This window comes from Xenopus laevis, chromosome 3S, assembly GCF_017654675.1.
Source record: "Xenopus laevis strain J_2021 chromosome 3S, Xenopus_laevis_v10.1, whole genome shotgun sequence".
Taxonomy (NCBI): domain Eukaryota; kingdom Metazoa; phylum Chordata; class Amphibia; order Anura; family Pipidae; genus Xenopus; species Xenopus laevis.
In genome coordinates this window covers 5,331,681-5,354,045 of record NC_054376.1, presented here as the reverse complement: position 1 = coordinate 5,354,045, position 22,365 = coordinate 5,331,681, and the positions used below count along the sequence as shown (strand labels likewise).

The following is a 22,365-nucleotide window of genomic DNA, read 5'->3' as shown; positions in this document are numbered from 1 at the left end:
ACTTCCAAGTAAAATGCCATATTTGCATGCATAGCCCCGCCCACGGACGCCCACTTTGAACATTTTTCGAAGCGTGATTGGTCGGCAGGTGTCTGTGGAATTGCGCCCGCCCACCTGTGAGTGAGGAAGCGCTGAGGTGAAATTGCTGAGGGGTCGGAGTTGTGTCTTGTTCTGTGGTGCCGACTCCTACTGTCAGTCTGTCCGTCTCTCTCATGGCACCGGGGGGCATTGCTGGGCAGCTAGTGACGCTCACTGTTTGGCTCGGGGTTGTTATCTGTACCGGCCAGGGATTGGGAATACTCACTTCTGATTATAATTGTTCCCTACCGGTAAGTACCACAGAGATGGGAGGGAATGGGACTGCTGGGACTTCTGGGAGCTGTAGTTTAGTTACTGGGAGCTGTAGTTTAGTTACTGGGAGCTGTAGTTACTGGGAGCTGTAATTTAGTTACTAGCTGTAAGTTTAGTTAGACTGTAGTTTTAGTTAACTGGGACGCTGTGAGTTTAGTTACTGAGCTTAGGGGAGCTGTACTTGGGAGCTCTGGGAGTAGTTACTCGGGAGCTGTAGTTACTGGGAGCGGGCTAGTGTAGTACTGGGAGCTGTAGTTTAGTTACTGGGAGCTGTAGTTTAGTTACTGGGAGCTGTAGAGTCTTAGTTACTGGGAGCTTGTAGTTATGCTAGCTGTAATTTAGTTTGCTGGAGCTGTAGTTTGGTTACTGGGGAGCTGTAGTTACTGGGAGCTGTAGTTACTGGGAGCTGTAGTTACTGGGAGCTGTAGTTACTGGAGCCGTAGTGTTTCTTGGGAGCTGTCAGTTTAGTTATCTGGGAGCTTGTAGTTTTGTTTACTGGGAGCTGTAGTTTTAGTTACTGGAGCTGTGTTACTGGGAGCTTGTACGTTACTGGGAGCTTGCTAGTTACCTGGGCTAGCTGTAGTTACTGGGAGGCTGTAGTTAGTTACTGGGAGCTTGTGGAGTTGTTACTGGGAGCTGTAGTTTTAGTTTACTGGGAGCTGTAGTTTAGTTACTGGGAGCTGTAGTTAGTTACTGGGAGCTGTAGTTAGTTACTGGGAGCTGTAAGTTTTCTGGGAGCGGTGTTACTGGACTGTAGTTGCTGGGCAGCTGTAGTTTGGTTACTGGGTAGCTGTAGTTACTGGGAGCTGTAAGTTTACTGGGAGCTGTAGTTGAGTCTGAGTGAGGAGTGTAGTTTTAGTTACTGGAGCTGTAGTTTTAGTTACTGGGTGAGCTGAGTTTAGTTACTGGGAGCTGTAAGTTAAGTTTATGGGAGCTGTAGTTTAGGGTTACTGGGAGCTGTAGTTTACTGGGAGCTGTAGTTTAGCTGTTACTGGGAGCTGTGTTTAGTTACTGGGAGCTGTAGTTTCTGGGGAGCTGTAAATTTAGTTACTGGGAAGCTGTAGTTAGTTACTGGGAGCTGTAGTTTAGTTACTGGAGCTTAGTGTTACTGGGAGCTGTAATTTAGTTGCTGGGAGCTGTAGTTTAGTTACTGGGAGCTGTAGTTTACTGGGAGCGCTGTAGTTTAGTTCTGGGAGCTGTAGTTTAGTTACTGGGGAGCTGTAGTACTGGGAGCTGTAAATTTAGTTGCTGGGAGCTGTAGTTTAGTTACTGGGGAGCTTAGTTACTGGGAGCTGTAGTTTACGTTACTGGGAGCTGTAGTTGGAGGCTAGTTACTAGCTAGTTAGTGGGAGCTGTAGTTTAGTTACTGGGAGCTGTAGTTTAGTTACTGGGAGCTGTAGTTAGTTCTGGGAGCTGTGTAGTTTTACTGGGCAGCTGTAGTTACTGGGAGCTGTAGTTACTGGGGAGCTGTAGTTACTGGGAGCTGTAGTTACTGGAGCTACTGGGAGCTGTAGTTTAGTTACTGGGAGCTGTAGTTTAGTTACTGGGAGCTGTAGTTTAGTTACTGGGAGCTGTAGTTACTGGGAGCTGTAATTTAGTTGCTGGGAGCTGTAGTTTGGTTACTGGGAGCTGTAGTTACTGGGAGCTGTAGTTACTGGGAGCTGTAGTTACTGGGAGCTGTAGTTACTGGGAGCTGTAGTTTAGTTACTGGGAGCTGTAGTTTAGTTACTGGGAGCTGTAGTTTAGTTACTGGGAGCTGTAGTTTAGTTACTGGGAGCTGTAGTTTAGTTACTGGGAGCTGTAGTTTAGTTACTGGGAGCTGTAGTTACTGGGAGCTGTAGTTTAGTTACTGGGAGCTGTAGTTTAGTTACTGGGAGCTGTAGTTACTGGGAGCTGTAATTTAGTTGCTGGGAGCTGTAGTTTAGTTACTGGGAGCTGTAGTTTAGTTACTGGGAGCTGTAGTTTAGTTACTGGGAGCTGTAGTTTAGTTACTGGGAGCTGTAGTTACTGGGAGCTGTAATTTAGTTGCTGGGAGCTGTAGTTTGGTTACTGGGAGCTGTAGTTACTGGGAGCTGTAGTTACTGGGAGCTGTAGTTTAGCTGCTGGATGGCCAGTCATCCCATGACTATGAACATTCCCAAACAACATAAGGTCACCTGTGTGATTTAATCAGCATTATTAGCAGAAACTGAGGTGGAGAGTTTAAGACCTTGAACACATACCTTTGCGGTACCAGGTGCTGTACTGAAGGACCCACGCCTGTTACAGGGCCAAATCATCCAATCAGAGCAGATATCAGCAGCACACCGTGGATATGAACAAACGTGTATTTTATTGCATCAAATCATTTTAAACAGGGCAACGTTTCGGCCCGCCCGGGCTCTTTATCAAGCATGTGTTGTTAATATGAATGGATTTTGTTCCAACAGCGCCACCTGCTGGTCAGTTTCTGACCAGTCTGACCACCAAGTAGTCAAGGAAGTTGTCAGGAGAAAGAAAGAGGCTGCTCTGATGTTCTTCTGCTTAGGAAAGATGTGAGAAAGGTTTCTAATTGTTTTCCTAAGCAGAAGAACATCAGAGCAGCCTCTTTCTTTCTCCTGACAACTTCCTTGACTACTTGGTGGTCAGACTGGTCAGAAACTGACCAGCAGGTGGCGCTGTTGGAACAAAATTCATTCATATTAACAGCACATGTATCCCTAATATCTTGGAATAAAAAGAATGAATGTAAATGACAAAAGTGCTTAGAACAGCACTACATTTTACATTCACTTGTTTTAAAGGTTTACTTATCCTTTAAGTTAAAGTTCAGACTTTTAATCTACTGGGACCAGGGTCATAGTGGGCCACCAGTCACCGTGAAACTGGTCCCCTGCCCTTATGGGCCCTGCTAACCCAGGCCCTCTCCTCGCAGGGGACGAAGGTTCACAGTGCGTGGGACGGGCCCCATTCTGACACTTGCAAGTCATGTGATGCTGCTCTATTTATAACTGACCAGAGAAATGTCACATGACTGCTTTGCTATTACCCTAGCAACCGCAGTTTGGACGTTAGCATGGAAGATGAAATAAAAACAACAGTAAAACTGAATTTCCTTATCTGTTTTTGGTGGGGTCAGTGACCCTGACAACCAGGAGAAATTTCCACTTATAGGCTAAAAATAGCCTTTAGAGGATTGCTAACAAATCCAAAAAAAAACCCATTCAAAATTAAAAGTTCCATCTTTGACAATGACATATTATAAGTTCGTATACAGGTGAACCTCTCCTTTAAAAAGATGGCCTGGCTGCTGATTTCCAGTTTCCAGAAAGAATATTCCTTCCATTTCTGATCTGATGGGTATCTGACCAATCTGGATGGGCCATACATGATCCCTGTTGTTCAATCTGCAGGAAATAAAGGGGAACTACAGCTTTTTTTACTTTTACAAGACATTGATATTCTGCTTTAATCACAATCACATGTACTGACTATTTCATCTTTGCTTTTCAGGGGGTCAAGTGCTCAGTTCTGAACAGTAAGTGATTACATTCTTTCATATTTGTGGTTTTGATATTTTTCCTTTAACTTTCTTCTAACATGTCGGTACTTAGTGTGTGTAACTGTGACTCGGCTCTGTACTGATTAACCTCTTCTGTGCCAGGCAATTGCGTTGACAGTAGTTGGATCTTCCCCCGTAAATGGACTCCATCTGCTCCCTCCGACTTCGAAGTCAAACTTGTGGTAGAAGCAGATGGGTTGGGGGACCCGGTTCCAGTGCTCAGAATCAACTGGACAGTGGCCCCTGATGGTGAGTGTTGTATAAAGGGGAAACTTTAGATCATGGTTGGGGTGAGTGCTTATTTGTACCCTGGGTACCCCTGGAACTATAGCAGGGTGACTGTTACCCCAATGTTTCTATATATCTGTAACCTTGTTATGAGCTAAGGGGGCCCAGTCTGAAGGTCAGTTAGGGGGAGATTTGGGGTGAGTGCTTATTTGTGCCCTGGGTACCCCTGGAACTATAGCAGGGTGACACCCCAATGTTTCTATATATCTGTAACCTTGTTATGAGCTAAGGGGGCCCAGTCTGAAGGTCAGATAGGGGGAGATTTGGGGTGAGTGCTTATTTGTACCCTGGGTACCCCTGGAACTATAGCAGGGTGCCTGTTACCCCAATGTTTCTATATATCTGTAACCTTGTTATGAGCTATGGGGGCCCAGTCTGAAGGCCAGTTAGGGGGAGATTTGGGGTGAGTGCTTATTTGTACCCTGGGTACCCCTGGAACTATAGCAGGGTGCCTGTTACCCCAATGTTTCTATATATCTGTAACCTTGTTATGAGCTAAGGGGGCCCAGTCTGAAGGTCAGTTAGGGGGAGATTTGGGGTGAGTGTTTATTTGTACCCTGGGTACCCCTGGAACTATAGCAGGGTGCCTGTTACCCCAATGTTTCTATATATCTGTAACCTTGTTATGAGCTAAGGGGGCCCAGTCTGAAGGTCAGTTAGGGGGAGATTTGGGGTGAGTGTTTATTTGTACCCTGGGTACCCCTGGAACTATAGCAGGGTGACTGTTACCCCAATGTTTCTATATATCTATAACCTTGTTATGAGCTAAGGGGGCCCAGTCTGAAGGTCAGTTAGGGGGAGATTTGGGGTGAGTGCTTATTTGTACCCTGGGTACCCCTGGAACTATAGCAGGGTGCCTGTTACCCCAATGTTTCTATATATCTGTAACCTTGTTATGAGCTATGGGGGCCCAGTCTGAAGGCCAGTTAGGGGGAGATTTGGGGTGAGTGCTTATTTGTACCCTGGGTACCCCTGGAACTATAGCAGGGTGCCTGTTACCCCCAATGTTTCTATATATCTGTAACCTTGTTATGAGCTAAGGGGGCCCAGTCTGAAGGTCAGTTAGGGGGAGATTTGGGGTGAGTGCTTATTTGTACCCTGGGTACCCCTGGAACTATAGCAGGGTGACTGTTACCCCAATGTTTCTATATATCTATAACCTTGTTATGAGCTAAGGGGGCCCAGTCTGAAGGTCAGTTAGGGGGAGATTTGGGGTGAGTGCTTATTTGTACCCTGGGTACCCCTGGAACTATAGCAGGGTGCCTGTTACCCCAATGTTTCTATATATCTGTAACCTTGTTATGAGCTAAGGGGGCCCAGTCTGAAGGTCAGTTAGGGGGAGATTTGGGGTGAGTGTTTATTTGTACCCTGGGTACCCCTGGAACTATAGCAGGGTGACTGTTACCCCAATGTTTCTATATATCTATAACCTTGTTATGAGCTAAGGGGTCCCAGCCTGAAGGTCAGTTAGGGGGAGATTTGGGATGAGTGCTTATTTGTACCCTGGGTACCCCTGGAACTATAGCAGGGTGACACCCCAATGTTTCTATATATCTGTAACCTTGTTATGAGCTAAGGGTTCCCAGCCTGAAGGTCAGTTAGGGGGAGATTTGGGGTGAGTGATTATTTGTACCCTGGGTACCCCTGGAACTATAGCAGGGTGACACCCCAATGTTTCTATACATCTGTAACCTTGTTATGAGCTAAGGGGGCCCAGTCTGAAGGTCAGTTAGGGGGAGATTTGGGGTGAGTGTTTATTTGTACCCTGGGTACCCCTGGAACTATAGCAGGGTGACTGTTACCCCAATGTTTCTATATATCTATAACCTTGTTATGAGCTAAGGGGTCCCAGCCTGAAGGCCAGTTAGGGGGAGATTTGGGGTGAGTGCTTATTTGTGCCCTGGGTACTCTGGAACTATAGCAGAATAGAATATGTTTGTATCTACTTAAAGGCAGGGCCATTATCAGGGGAAATCCGGTGCGTGTCGTGTCAGAGGCCTTAAACGAATCTATTGCATTAATTCCCCTTATCAAAATTGTGCTCTGCTTGCCTGTATTTCATATTACATGTCAGTACCATGACTTGCCCATTTATTGTTGTGCTCTCTTTTGGGCTCACTCATTCTGTTTCACAGCCAGTATCCTGGGCCTGTTGGGGGCAGAAGTGTTGGTGATGCAACTCAGCACTATGAAGCATCTGTGTGTCCAACTGCAGTTCCAAAACCAGTTCCCCGGCCAGCTGATGTCTGACAATACGCCAGTAAGTAGATGAGACTATAAGGGGAAGGATAGGGAAGATGTAATGGCTGAGGAGGGGGAATGGGAGACTGGAGGAAAAAAAAAGAGGTGCATGGAGGGGAGGATGTACCTATTTTTGATATTCAGATGCTGGAAGGTGTGATTAGGGTGAATGTTAGAGAAATGACGGGGCTGGAGGGCAGGGTTAGAAAGTCTAGATCAGGTTCATTAAATGTCTGTACCAGTCACAGTGACCTCAATTCTTTTGCATTACAGTGGCAGTTTGTCTACAGTAACTTTAAGGTTGATCCCGACGATACTTATTATGTGACTGTCCAGCACCTGCCCAGGCTGGTTAACTCCAACCTTAGAAACAGTAAAGAGATGTCTATTATTGTACCAGGTTAGTCTCATCTTCCCTGGCCACACTGGTTAGTACATATTTTATAGGTCCCTTATAGTGACAAGTACCTTACTTTGCTTATCGTAAAACTTCCTTTCTCACAATGTTTTCGAGAAGTTCACTAAGCAACCATAGAAAATAAATTAAAGTACCAGTTCATTTAAAACTGCAATCATGCCTTATATTGAGCTAATATCCTGTGTTTTGCAGGATGCAAAGACAAACTGATGAGTAGAACGAAGACTTGTTGCCAGCATGGTATGTTTTTCAGTTCTGCCTGATTTAATTGAAGAAAAAATGAAGAAATCCTGTTTTAGTGGATGGAGAAGAGGAATTTGTTATTTCAAATATCCTTGACTCTCATTTTCACAGAGGTCATTTACAATATTTGGTTGATTGGGAAGGCTGTGGTCCAGAGGAACATTCCTGGGAATATCTATGCCAATCGTTCGATTTCATTGTCTGCATCCAGAAAAACTTGGTCCTGGGGCAACCGAGGGGTCGCTTTTGGGTGTGGGGATTATGTGAGGTTCTTCCCAACAAAAGTGGGGTTAAGTTACTGACTGCTGCTGGCTAATTAGGCAGGAGATAAATAGCTGTGTCTCTGAACAATTTGCTGCTGCTTTCTCCCCCACCCCACTAGTGCTGCAAAAGTCTGCAAATTAGAAAGCGTAATTTACCTTCAGTATCTTGTTTGGGGGTCTTCGCTCTCTACTGCACTACCATAGATCTCTTCCCCTCTGCACCTCGCTACTGGAATCCATTTCGGCATTCTCACTTGGAACATAACATAACAAAATATTTTCCTTTCCCCAGGAGTCTGCTGGGATCCCAACATTAGTGCGGAGAGCGACGGCAACGATCTCATTGTGAGTTTTGACACCAGGAGTGACTGTTGCGACTACAGGATTCTAGTTAAGAACACTGTCATAGATCCACTTAAAAGTCAACAATTTAGAGAAGTACATCTGGTAAGTGCAAAGGAAAGACCACACTACTGAGCAGTTAACAGATAATATATGTATATTATATGTATAATATACATATACTCACCATGTATTGCTGGCATTTAAACTTCTGTTGTGCTAGGCCCTCATCCTGTACTAATGCAGTACACATCTTTCTATGACCCACTTAGTGTAAAAGTCGCTCTGATCTTTGCTAATGGGATGAGAGCCTACCTGGAGCAGCTTGCCTTTCCTATGTTCAATAACAGTGTTATATCAGCAGCTAAATTGTCTAGATTATAGGAAGATGGGTGTTGCTAGGCGGGATTCTCATTGGAGCACCTTTTTGTATCCGTAATTAATTTTGGGCTGCCTCCATAATGCAGTGGGAGGGTTTCATAGAAGTTTTATGTCCACTTATATTCATTTATTGTGCAGAAAAGAGATTGGAGGAACAAGGCCTCCATGCCACTCTGCTCATCTCTCATGCGGCAGCCACAGGTCCCTGGTCTCTCATATAACGTGTGAAAACCTTTGACAATTTAACTAGCGTGTAAGGGACTTTGCAACCTTTGCTACCACATTATAAATGCCCTGATTAACTGTTCTGATGCTGGTTTGTCTTTACAGTTTTATTCTTAAAGAGAGTAGCAGTAAACCCCACACTCTCCAAAAATTCTCAAAATTGATTATAAATTAATACAAAGTGCTATCGTTTTTTTTAAGTGCTAGGTGCTAATATAATCGTGCATAAATTCCAATCAATTCTAAAGTGCCTGTGCTTGAAATGTCAAGCACAGGCACTTAAGATAATTGATTTATTATACACTTAAAGAATTGATTTATTTTGAATTAACGTATAAATTAATTAATTAATTGATTGGTGTGCTGGCACACAATTGATTTGGACTTATGCACATGATTTTATCGGCACCTAGAACTTTATAAAATCTGTAGCACTTTGTATTTATCTAAAATCAATGTTGGGAATTTTTGGAGAGTGTGGGGTTTACTGCTACTCTCTTAAAGAATAATATTGGTTGGTAGTTATACCTCTGCACAATCCAAAGTGATTATATCAAGTAAGTGTATATCAAGTTACAAGGAAATCCCTTTTTTTCTCTTTTGGTTTGTCTTTAAAGGTTAATTGCTCCGAGCGTATGAATTACACCTTCACTGGCCTGGCAGCCAGCCCCCTCTGCTGGTATTTTATCCAGGTGAAGTATCCAATTGTCTGGAAATGTGTATGATGCAAGTTTCATAACTGTACCTAGTGGCTTGATATGCCCTGCTCTCTTGTATGGCCAGGGGCAGGGCATAGCCCACAAACCATAAATTGAGATGGTGGATCAGTAGTCACTATTTGCACTAACCCTGTTCCTAGAAATGGTTCACATTGCACCTACCATGGATTTCATGCTTTCTAATAGCGTCTTGTTCTCATTCTAGGTATGGACTGTTCTGCCAACGTGTGACACTGACTGTTTCCGTTATAATCACACTCCGCAGTGTAGCACAACTTCACCTCGTAAGTGAAAAACCCCACGTTATCTTCTTACCTGCTACCATGCTCTGTTGGATACCCAGTGTAGGAATTCTGTGCCATAAAGCAAGACTAGAGTGTTGTTTGTAATGTCAGGGGGAAGTAACAGATGTGGTAACAAATATGGTCCTTTTGCACAAGTATGGCTGATTTTCCATCTCATGTTAAGGTTACTGACACTTTACAGTGAAATAGATCTGTTTTTGCAAACATTTTAGGGTTAGACTAATCTTGTTTATTAATGTGTCTTCACAGCACCGGTGTCCAACAAGCGGTTGCTTTTGTTCTTCATACCCGCGGCTTTTATCATCCTGTTTGCGCCTTTATTCATAATTTGCCTAAATTACAAAAGGGATACAAAACGTAAGTACTATGGTGTGTTCTCTTTATCGCTATCAAGCTGTTCAGGCTCCATTTCTGTATCTGATATCACTATGGGGGGCAGCTAGGGACAGCTTTCCCCGTCAGTCATGATTCTGTAAACTAGTTCTCTCTGTATAAATCAAATTTTTAATGAGAAATACATGAAATAAAGTAAAATTGGATCTTTCTGAGGGAAAAAAAACATGGCGATTGCACACAAAATTGCACTTTGATGCTGCACTTGAGGGTGTAAATGATGTAACATATCTAGACCAGGTCTTGGTTGAGCTTTAGTTCTCCTTTAATTATAGCTTGAGGCATCTATTAGGCAGCAGGAGAGTGGGCAGGTTGGATTTGCTACCCACATGGTGAAATGCAGTATTCACTAATACTTTTTCTGTCTCTTTTCACAGCACAACCCTTTACGCCAGGTAAGTCCAGTGCATTTTTTGTTGTTGTGATTCATACATTTACCTGGTTGATGGTTAATTATTGTGCTCTGTAACCTAACAATATTAATGTTTCCCACTGTCGTGGGAAAAAATGATTTTTTCAAAACACATCAGTTAATAGTACTGCTCCAGCAGAATTCTGCACTGAAATCCATTTCTCAAAAGAGCAAACAGATTGTTTTATATTTGAAATCTGACATGGGGCTAGACATATTGACAGTTTCCCAGCTGCCCCAGTCATGTGACTTGTGCTCTGATAAACTTCAGTCACTGTTTACTGCTGTAATGCAAGTTGGAGTGAAAATACCCTCCTCCTTTTCCGCCCCCCAGCAGCCTAACAACAGAACAACGGGAAGGTAACCAGATAGCAGCTCCCTAACACAAGATAACAGCTGCCTGGGAGATCTAAGAACAACACTCAATAGTTAAATCCAGGTCCCACTGCAACACATTCAGTTACAGTAGAAGTAGGAGAAACAACAGCCTGCCAGAAAGTAGTTCCATCCTGGCTCTTTCTGAAAGCACATGACAAGGCAAAATTACCTGAGATGGCACCTACACACCAATATTACAGCAACAAAAAAATAAACTTGTTGAGTTAGAAATGAAATTTCACATGGTAGATTGAATTATTTGCAGTGTAATTTAGAAATAAAAACTACATCATAAAAATCATGACTGAATCCCTTTAAATTACCTACTGAAAGCAAATGAGTGCAACGGTTCATGGTTTACCTATGGTTGCCACCTGGCCGGTAAAAATGATGGTTGATCCCAATGTTATTAATAGGGAAAAATTATAAATATATTGGAAGGCCGGTATTTTTATCCGGAAAAGGTGGCAACCCTAGGTGTACCAGCATGTGATTGTAACAAGGAACAACCTCTGATGAAGAATAGGATAATAATAGTTATAGTTTTGTGCATTTTTTATGTGACCAATCCCTTTTGATTCAATATCCCTCTGCCTTTCCAGTTTTGAACCCAAATCCTCCGGAAGCCAGAGTAAAGAAGGTTTGGTTGGTGTATTCTGCAGACAGTCTCCACTACTTGGACGTGGTGATCAAGTTTGCGGATTTCCTGAGGGACGCTTGGGGAATGGAGGTCATACTGGACCGCTGTCAAGTTAATAAAATGGGACTTGCTGGAGCTGCAACCTGGATGTCCCATCAGAAGTCGGAAATTGAGAAATCGAACGGGACGATCTTGCTTCTGTGTTCTCGGGGGACGCAAGAGAAATGGCTGGCCAGGCAGAGTTATGAAGGAAACAGAGTGACGCTGAGAGAAGACAGACGGTTCTTCTCTGGTGACAAGGGGGACCTCTTCTCCTGCGCCCTCAACTTCATCATGCCGGATTTTGAAAAGAGGATACACAACCGTTACGTGGTGGTGTATTTCGGCGATCTTAGCAGCATCGACCATATCCCCTCGTTATTTAAAGTGTGCCCCCGGTACTGCCTCCCGCAAAACCTTCAGGAGGTATTCTTTAGGATTCAGAGGGAAGAGCAGTGTCTTCCTGGAGTGCGTATCATCGTTCCACAAGAGGGAACCCAAAGTTATGGCTTTTTGATGAAAGCCGTGAACAAGTGCAGGGTCTGGCAGGACAAGCATTCAGATTGGTTCCAGAAACAATGTTTGCCCAACGATGTATTGGAATCTGACAGTGAAGATGAAGAGATTAGCGAGGGTCTCACACAGCAGCTTAATCCAGTTGTACACATTCCCAATCAATCAATCTCTATGGTGAACCCGGTCATTACTAAGTACTTCTCTACCATGGTAACAGACCCTATTATTGCACAAGGGCCTTCAAGCCTCCAGGTCCAGCCTCATGTACATGAAGGAGGCTTGAGTGTGCAAACATGGCAGCCGATCTTAATGGATGGACAAATCTGCAGACAGGATCCCCACCTGAATCCTCTGCAAGAGCAAAGTGTTTCTGTTATTGAACATGACTCTTCTCCAAAGTCAGACCAGGGTTATCTGTCCTTGGATCTGCTGAGAAAGGAGCACATGAGATTTTTAATGCAGCTGCCACAGAGTGATCTCCTAGAGGTTCCACAGATGAATCAGGAGGAAGAGTCATTGAGGCTGGAGCAAGTGAAGCATTCTGAGCAGCCAGATCAGGGGTACAGCACCTGGGACAGGGAATCTTTGATGGCAGCCCATGTAAAACTGCTACAACAAGTGGAGTCCTGGAATGATGCAGTTGAGTGAGGCCACACACTGGCATTTTCTGTATGTGATTATTAGTGCAAGTTTTGTCTTAAATGTGCACATTGTGTGTAAAAATATTGATCAGTCATTGCATACTCCCAACTTATTACTGGGAGTAAGCAATGTGCTGAAAGCTGCAATACAATATAACAAGGATGGGCTGGTTAAGGGGGTTTAAACACGGTTTAACCACACTTTAAAGGATAACTAAACCCTAACAATAAATATGGATAAAAATGCCATATTTTATATAATATCCTAATAATGTACGAATCTCTTCACGGTCACTGGCTGCTCTACTGGGAAACATAAAGCTGCTCAAGTTCTGGGAAGTAAGGCAGGGGGTTTGTTTGAAAGTATGATCCTTTCCCTGCAGAGCAGCTAGAGAGCGTGTGAAGTTGCCTATCGGCAGCAGTCAGAGCAAGTAAATGAAGGGATAATTTCACTGCATACAGTCAGGTTTCTTATAAAAATGGTAAACATTTTTTTAAATGAAAGTATATTGAAGATAGGTTTCTTTTTCATTAAAGAAAGTAAAAATTGGATTTTAGTTATTTGCCTTTACATGCCTTTTAATGTGAAGGCAATGAAAACTTCTTCCCACGGGCTGGCTGCACTCTGCTACTCAGACAGAAAAATGTGGCACAGAGTGCAATCGGCAGATGCAGGCCACCCCTTTCCCGCCCTGTTACATAAATCATGGCTATCCCCAGTCTGCTGCCCTTTGTTTCATTACAACTTCCACTTCTTTTGTTATTCCCCTCTGGTGCCCTTAACTTACCCTTAAACCTGTAGCACTTCCATAAGAAACACACGAGTCCTACCAAAATTCACCACCATTTAATCAATGTCATTACAATACAACCACTTTAAAGGAGGAGGTAAATATATATATATCATATCTGTAAATAGTTTATTTGCGACTCCAGAGCTGTACAGTGTAAATAAATAAATACTTTCTGCTTCCCAATTGACGCTGCTCATCACCTACAATAAAATTTCTCGTAACACTCTCGTGAAATCAGTGGGTCAATGTGGCACTTCTCACAGATACATAGGAACAGTAATCTCCTATCTCATTTTACACTAGAACCAAATATCTGTACATCACAGATACTGTACATCACAGAGCTGCTACAAAACTGCGGGAGTCCGTTACTTACCCTGCAAAGTTGTTTCATAGCTGCAGTTAGAAGTATGGCCAGTAGTAAGAGAAGGCATAAAGCCCAGAAATATGTGTACACTGTACTTCTATTGTATGTATAAATAGTCTTTTCCTGGTAAGGGGTGACAAACTTTTTGCCTCCTATGCAAACAGGTAGCCCTGTAATTATTAGGCAGTGTCTTAAAGGATAATTTACATTCATTATTTATTTCCTTTTTATTCCAAGATATTAAGGGATACATGTGCTGTTAATATGAATGAATTTTGTTCCAACAGCGCCACCTGCTGGTCAGTTTCTGACCAGTCTGACCACCAAGTAGTCAAGGAGGTTGTCAGGAGAAAGAAAGAGGCTGCTCTGATGTTCTTCTGCTTAGGAAAGATTTGAGAAAGGTTTCTAATTGTTTTCCTAAGCAGAAGAACATCAGAGCAGCCTCTTTCTCCTGACAACTTCCTTGACTACTTGGTGGTCAGACTGGTCAGAAACTGACCAGCAGGTGGCGCTGTTGGAACGAAATTCATTCATATTAACAGCACATGTATCCCTTAATATCTTGGAATAAAAAGAAAATAAATAATAAATGTAAATTGCAAATGTTATTAGAATAGCACTCTCATCAATTTTGCATTCACTTGTTTTCAAGGTTTACTTATTCTTTTATCCTGCAGTTTTGCCTCTGAACTTGCACCCATAGGGGGCACAGTTATAACCTGGCAGCAGTGTGTAGGCACAAATATGCAACGTGCTCCCCTCAGTTTTATAGTAAACTAATTTAGTATAAAAATTGCTTTACGCAAGTCCCAGCTTACCCTAGAAGCAGAAGGCCACAGCCTGTGCTAAGAACCACATACATGGCACACAATTACCTCCTCTGTATAACTTGGCACATGACATTCACATACATGCACTATACAGGGTTTGTTTAACCAGAGCCCACAGATGCAGGTTATCCACAGTAGGACATCTTGGTAGGTAAGTGATCATATCTCCCTGACGTATGGTGGATACCAAGTGTTTGGTAGAGTTCAGACATAACAAATGCAATCTTGAAACCTGAAGGGCAGCCCTTGGGTGGCTTATAAGGTAACCTCGGAGTAGTAGCCTTAGCAGGATTGTGGATATTGGGAGTGGGAAAGGTCCAGAAGGGACAGCCCTTGTATAGAACAGTATTGAAGGATCGTACAAAGCACCACAGAAAAGGAATCAGTCTATAAAGAGATCCATTGGACAAACAGGAGCCAGTGAGATAGCACTTGAACCATGCTTGTGGGGACGAGGTAGACCTTTAGTAGTTGACATGACCGTGGTGAGAAGGTTTGTCCTGGTGTCGTATGGAACACAGAGGAGATCTGTAGCTTTGGTGACTTGTCTGTATGGGACATCAGCTTATGGATTTTATGGGGATACCCCCAGGGCAAGTTTAGGGGGTGACACCAGCCTGAAGTCCAGTGCACATGAAATGGCCAGGAAATCCATTAGTATTCACCTTAATTATCCAAAATGAACATAAAATATCCCATATATTTTTTTAAGTAAAACCCCAAAATATATAAATAGAACCAGGGTATTGACATCTCAGGGGTTACAAAACTGACCCCCTGCAGTTCCAAAAGAACCCTAATGTATGTCAGAACTGGGTTCTATTGTGGTGTATAGAACTATTGTGTCAGACACTTACTTCATCTTCATCACTCTTTACAGTAAATGAAACCAACAATCTTAAAGTCAACTAGAGGTCTATTGTTCTTTTAGTAGATGAAAGTGAAGCAATATGGCACCTCTTAAAGGGAATGTCAAGTGTACAGATCCCACAGCAGATCTATTGCACTCCCCAATAGGCACCATCTCTCCCTCAGTCACACTCCTTTCCCAGAGACTATGAACCCAATGTTAATATATGCACCATCCCTCCCTACTATACCTGCTATCCCACAGTCACACTCCCTTCCCAGAGACTATTATCCCACTGTTACTATAGACACCATCTCTCCCTACTATACCTGCTATCCCACAGTCACACTCCCTTCCCAAAGACTATTATCCACTGTTACTATAGGTACCATCTCTCCTACTATACCTGCTATCCCACAGTCACACTCCCTTCCCAGAGACTATTATCCACTGTTACTATAGACACCATCTCTCCCTACTATACCTGCTATCCCACAGTCACACTCCTTTCCCAGAGACTATGAACCCAATGTTAATATATGCACCATCCCTCCCTACTATACCTGCTATCCCACAGTCACACTCCCTTCCCAGAGACTATTATCCACTGTTACTATAGACACCATCTCTCCCTACTATACCTGCTATCCCACAGTCAACTCCTTCCCCAGAGACTATTATCCACTGTTACTATAGGCACCATCTCTCCCTCTATACCTGCTATCCCACACGTCACACTCCCTTCCCAGAGACTATTATCCACTGTTACTATAGGCACCATCTCTCCCTACTATACCTGCTATCCACAGTCACACTCCCTTCCCAGAGACTATTATCCACTGTTACTATAGGCACCATCTCTCCCTACTATACCTGCTATCCCACAGTCACACTCCCTTCCCAGAGACTATTATCCACTGTTACTATAGGCACCATCTCTCCCTACTATACCTGCTATCCCACAGTCACACTCCCTTCCCAGAGACTATTATCCACTGTTACTATAGACACCATCTCTCCCTACTATACCTGCTATCCCACAGTCACACTCCCTTCCCAAAGACTATTATCCACTGTTACTATAGGCACCATCTCTCCCTACTATACCTGCTATCCCACAGTCACACTCCCTTCCCAGAGATTATTATCCACTGTTACTATAGGCACCATCTTTCCCTACTATACCTGCTATCCCACAGTCCCACTCCCTTCCCAGAGATTATTATCCACTGTAACTATAGGCACCATCTCTCCCTACTATACCTACTATCCCACAGTCACACTCCCTTCCCAGAGACTATGAACCCACTGTTACTATAGGCACCATCTCTCCCTACTATACCTGCTATCCCACAGTCACACTACCTTCCCAGAGACTATTATCCACTGTTACTATAGGCACCATCTCTCCCTACTATACCTGCTATCCCACAGTCACACTCCCTTCCCAGAGACTATTATCCACTGTTACTATAGGCACCATCTCTCCCTACTATACCTGCTATCCCACAGTCACACTCCCTTCCCAGAGACTATTATCCCACTGTTACTATAGGCACCATCTCTCCCTACTATACCTGCTATCCCACAGTCACACTCCCTTCCCAGAGACTATTATCCACTGTTACTATAGACACTACCTCTCCCTACTATACCTGCTATCCCACAGTCACACTCCCTTCCCAGAGACTATTATCCACTGTTACTATAGGCACCATCTCTCCCTACTATACCTGCTTTCCCACAGCCTCATATACAATAAATGCAGAGACAGTGAATGTAACCTACGCAAAAATCACTCATCCATCATCTTCCTCATAATTAAAGCAAAGTTACAATGCCAATACCCACCTACATGCAGCCACTTGATATATTGTTGCATCTGCTCTACACAGATTTATTCCATGCCACCCACATACACTTCTTACTCACCCACTTAAATACAATTACCTTTGTGCATGACTTGTCAGTAGAGTTTATTCCCTGCCCCCAACTGGCCCAGATACAAGATGAAGAGGAAACCAGATCTGTCAGTTGTTATTTGTTAAAATGGTCATGTGCTTGTTTGTGCTATATACAGGATATATATATATATATATATATATATATATATATATATATATATATATATATATATTATTACAGAGAAGTATGTATTTGTAGTATATTTGTATTTATACATATGGGTAGGAGGTGCCATATTGATTCCCTTAGACAGTACAGTATGAGGGTATAGCTTATTGTGTGCCCAGAACATTCCTTCTCTGTATATTTGTATTTATACATATGGGAGGAGGGAGGTGCCATATTGATTCCCTTAGACAGTACAGTATGAGGGTATAGCTTATTGTGTGCCCAGAACATTCCTTCTCTGTATATTTGTATTTATACATATGGGAGGAGGAGGTGCCATATTGATTCCCTTAGACAGTACAGTATGAGGGTATAGCTTATTGTGTGCCCAGAACATTCCTTCTCTGTATATTTGTATTTATACATATGGGAGGAGGAGGTGCCATATTGATTCCCTTAGACAGTACAGTATGAGGGTATAGCTTATTGTGTGCCCAGAACATTCCTTCTCTGTATATTTGTATTTATACATATGGGAGGAGGAGGTGCCATATTGATTCCCTTAGACAGTACAGTATGAGGGTATAGCTTATTGTGTGCCCAGAACATTCCTTCTCTGTGTATAATGAAAATGAGCATTTCCCACCTTAATTCATTTGTATCCAGTTTGGATGAATGAAATGAGTTGCTGGGCATTCTCCACCAATAGAAAAGCAAAGCCAGGATACATGGGAATGTGCTTTGAATACTTGGAAACTGGATTTACTATTGATTCCTGAAAGCTGGGAATATTTATGTTAGCACTTTGCTTTACACAGCAACCTTCAAGCTTTCAGAGAACTACAATTTCCAGCTACTGACCTAAAGCCGTGCCACCCATGCAGCGGAATGCTGGATAATCCCATCAGTCTTTAAAATTTATATCAGGACTGGGAAGCTCTTTATGTAAGGCAACAGCATTTTCTTATTAAATACATTTTCAGCTGACTGTAAAAATGACCAGCAGGTGGCACTGTTGCAAATGCATTAGCCATACCAAAAAAAGTGCAACCTGAAGCATGCATCTAAATAAAGTGCAACCTAGCAATGCATGAATGTGTGTTATACAGGGGTTGAGGTGGCAACTCCCTAAATAAAGTCATTGCCCGTTTGAGTGGGTTTTTTGAACCGGACCAGATTAAATCTAAGGATTTACCATCAGTAACCAGAGTTGGTGCAGGATAAACCCAATTACTATTGTCTTCTCATGAAAGAAATGCAGCTTTAGCAAAGAGCATCATGGGGACCCACTAAAAGGAACACATAGGGAGGAGACCTCAAAGCGGCCTGTTGCACAAAGGGTTAAACATGCATTGATTGTTTTTTTCTCTCTACACCCATAGCTAAATAAGTGGAACCTTTCAGATAAAGGTGCAATTGATCCTGTCTTGTAACAGTAGGTACCTGGTATCGCCCCTGTATCTAGAAACTCCGCCATAAAGCAAGGCAAGACTGCCGTTAGAGACAATTAATTCAGTAATTGACAATACATTTCCCCATGCAAGCACAGTCACATTGTTATAGTTCAGTTTTTTTTTTTTCTACAAATAGGCAAATGATTTATGATGATGGCCGGATCCCTTTAAGGATCATTCTATATCATACAGAATTATTTAAAGTGATAGTCCAGTCACCAGTCCAGTCTAATCCCAGTATTTTTAAAAAAATATCTTCAAAATAGACTTTAGGAAATCAGAACCAACCCGGTTGGAAGCTGAACTCCACTTCTTAAAATAACCTGTTTCTAGTTCAACCTCCCTTGATTCCTTGAACTTGACCATTTTCCGCCCATTGAGCGGCCTATATCTGAGGTCTTTTTGGAAAACTTCCCTGTAAATATCGGCACATACACACTGAATCCTTCTGAGCTTTGTAGCTCTAAGGCAGTAGTTCCCAAACTGTGGGGGTTGTCCCCCATGGTGAGGGCTTGGAGTAGTGGCAAGGGGGCTAATATGAAGGCCAGTTAGGGAGAGAACAGAAGAGAATAGCCATTGGTATTCCTAGATATATAAGAAAACTCAGCTGGAAGGTCAGTTAGAGTGAGATTAAAGGTGAATATTCATTTGGTGCCAAGTTATTTTTTGGAAATATATCGGAAGGACTTATACACTAATATTTTATTATATCTGTACCCATTTCATGTGCTAAAGTGGACTTTGACCAAAGGCTCAACCTTCAAGGAGGACCCTGACTGAACATCAGAACTTTAAGGGGGAGCCTAAAAAAAGTTTTAAGAAACTGACTGAATATTAAACTAGAGCAAAAGTTTAAATTGGATCCTGACTAATGGGTAGACCATTAAAAGGTGACCCTGACAAAAGGTTGAACCGTTAACAGGATCATAAACAAAGTTGGACCTTCAAGAGGGACCCTGAGTGAATTTTGGACCTTCAAGGGGGACCCTGACTAATGGCTGGAGCTTCAAGGGGAGCCCTGACCAAAGATTGAACCTTCAAGGGGACCCTGACCCATGGCTGGAGCTTCAATGGGGCCCTGACCAAATGTTGGACCTTCAAGGGAGGGTTTTAAATTAAAAATGTGGCAACTAGTAATCTAAGGTGAGTTTCAAGTTCAAATTTGGATGTTACCCATGTTGAAATGCAAGGAACCATGCTCCTGTAGAGATGGAGTTGTGATGATCCTCAGTTCTGTGAGGCAACGGCCAATGTGTTGACATAGGCATGAGGTCCCATATCATTCTCGGACACACAATGGCTGAACTGTCCAGGGGGCCGGTCAGAATGCTCAGGACCTGGGGATCTCAGAAGACAGCACAGCTCCAAAACTTCTAGCCAACGGCAGCCCAAGAAAAAGATGTTTTTCAGCATGAAAACAGAGATTGGTTGACCAGCTGAACCCAACATGAAAAAGCACCGTAGGGCAAGAAGTGGAGCATCAACAAGGGTACCAAAAATAAGGCGCAAGAACAGGCGACAGCAGCCTGGTGGGGCTCCAGCATCCAGTTCGAATAGCCAGAGCACAGGGGAGACTAAAGCCACAAAATACACCACAAGAAGGGGATAACGCATAAAAGGGGAGTAGGGCAGCTTCTCCTCCAACATGAGCTCCAACAGGGCATAGCTGTCCAGTAGATCCAGACAGGAAGCCACAAAGTATCCAGTTGCTCTTTGGTGCAGCCAGCCCCGAGGATCAGCACTGAGGGAACGGACTAGTGTCCATAGAAGTGGTACAGAGAGAGAGACTGTAAGTCTGAACCCAGTGCGCCCAAGGGGAACTCCAGCTTCAATCTGATCCAATATGGGAGTGCAAAGTATCAGAGCCACTTTTGGAGTAAAGGCAATTGAGTAAATTAGCCAAGCCAGGTGGCTGTAGGCAAACTGACCCTTCTTGTGTAGCTTCACTTGCCCATATCCGGAGGGGTTAAGTGAACCCTGTCTAGCTCTTTGCCCTCTGCTGTTTTTGGAGTAAAATATACCCCATCCAGCTACCACAACAAGGTCAGTGGCTATCCAAGAGCACCAGTATAGGTCCGTACCAGCAATCAAGTAGAGGTCAAGTAAAGCCCCTTGTGCCAGCAGCACAATCACAGACAACATTTTATAGCAGCCACATAGGGCACAACCTCGCCCAGCTTGTGGCACCCTCCCTGGGCTCCCATGAGGGAATTCCCCTGCCGTCATCCCCAAAGTTGAGGTGGACGAAGAGGCCAAGGAGGGGGCACAAGAGGGGGTCACAGGAAGGGGGGAGAGTGGGGGAAGCAGCGTGCCGGATGAAAGACCCAAGGGTAGATTTGAAAGGTGCTGAATGTTATGGGACATGCATTAAGGGCTTTGGAAGATTGTGGAAGCTCAGTTGGGCACTGAGTTCAGTGGGAAAAATAATGGGAACTGCTATCAAAGTGCTGGAGTTCATAGGGCAACACTAACCTGGGTACTTGGTCCAAGAGACCTATATAGAGGAAATTGGTGTGGCTATGTTGGCTATGGATGGTTGCTTTAAGAGTAGTGGCAGTTTTGCTTCAAATTCCTGTTGGATGTTGGAGGTCTAGTCAGACTAAGAGTGACTCTCGGGGCTTCTGGTGATACCGCAGGGTTTTCTTTGACACAAGATGGATCCTATAGGTTTTGACAGTCAATGTAGGGTATTTGTGGCTCCCAAACTGAGGCTGGAGGTCTGGCCTGAAGGTCCATTAGAGATGGTGTCTAGTAGGTGAGATTCACTTGGATGGCATTTGTTGTTTCCCAAGGTTCAGTTTGTCGCAAAGTGATAGCGGAGGTCCTGCCTGGGCTAGATATGTCTCTTATGGAAATGCTCCAGTTAAGAGTGAAATTGAGAGAGAGCTTCAGCCAAGGCAGGTGTTAGATGTTCCTCAGAGATGCTTGAGATTGGCAATGGATTGGATGCAGATGACAGTTAGGGATAGATCCAGCAAAGGAAGATTTGAATGTCAGTAATAAATCCATGTAGGTCTGACTATGGTAGGTGTGATTCCAGGATGGACGTTCTACCTGCACTGGAGGGGTTGGTGGAATTTGCTGGTGTGGGTGTGACTCCCTGGTATATCTGCACTGGAAATGGCTGAGGCAACTGAGAGCACGGGAGATGGAGGCACTGAAACCGGCTGGGTTCACTGGTGGTGGCTGCTTGGGAATCGGGCTGAGCTCCCAGTGCCGGTTGCTCTCCAATGCCGATTAGTAGCAGAGCGGGCAAGCAAGCAAGCATCTCTCAGCAGCTACTGAGCCATCAGCTCCGCCTCCTGCTTGGTGAATGGGAGGTTTGGGTGGGTGGAGTGGGATGAGAATGGAGAGGAGAGAGAGCACTGGGGAAGCAGGAGGAATATGCGTCCACAGGAATGGGCTCCATGTATTATTGTGCAACAAGAGGATGGGAGCATATGACTCCTATATATGCATATGACTCCTATATATAATATAAACCTGATTCAACAGATTGAAAGGAAATAGTGTTCTTTTGACAAACCTTTTCCCAGCATCCCTTAGGCTCACAATATAAAGCACCCTGTTGTCCATTGTGAAGCAATGGATTCTGGAACATGATATCCTTCTGCTTTCCATTGTGGGTGAAGCACAGATTCTCTGGGAAGTTGAAGGACTT

The 22,365-nt window shown here is 43.6% G+C and overlaps 2 protein-coding genes across 2 annotated transcripts; one reads left to right on the top strand and one right to left on the bottom strand.

Moving 5' to 3' along the window:
- Positions 1 to 114: 114 nt before the first annotated feature.
- LOC108712256 (interleukin-17 receptor A) lies at positions 115 to 13,767 on the top strand. Its single transcript, XM_041587920.1, has 12 exons — positions 115 to 329; positions 3,844 to 3,868; positions 3,995 to 4,141; positions 6,316 to 6,440; positions 6,695 to 6,821; positions 7,032 to 7,079; positions 7,638 to 7,792; positions 8,911 to 8,985; positions 9,218 to 9,296; positions 9,567 to 9,674; positions 10,088 to 10,105; positions 11,103 to 13,767. Exons 1-12 carry the CDS (start codon positions 213 to 215, stop codon positions 12,341 to 12,343), a joined length of 2,265 nt encoding a protein of 754 aa, XP_041443854.1. The 5' UTR covers positions 115 to 212; the 3' UTR covers positions 12,344 to 13,767.
- A 6,048-nt stretch (positions 13,768 to 19,815) lies between these two features.
- LOC121402092 (transmembrane protein 121B-like) lies at positions 19,816 to 22,026 on the bottom strand. The gene has a single exon (XM_041587919.1). It carries the CDS (start codon positions 21,066 to 21,068, stop codon positions 19,932 to 19,934), a length of 1,137 nt encoding a protein of 378 aa, XP_041443853.1. The 5' UTR covers positions 21,069 to 22,026; the 3' UTR covers positions 19,816 to 19,931.
- Between the last annotated feature and the right edge of the window lie 339 nt (positions 22,027 to 22,365).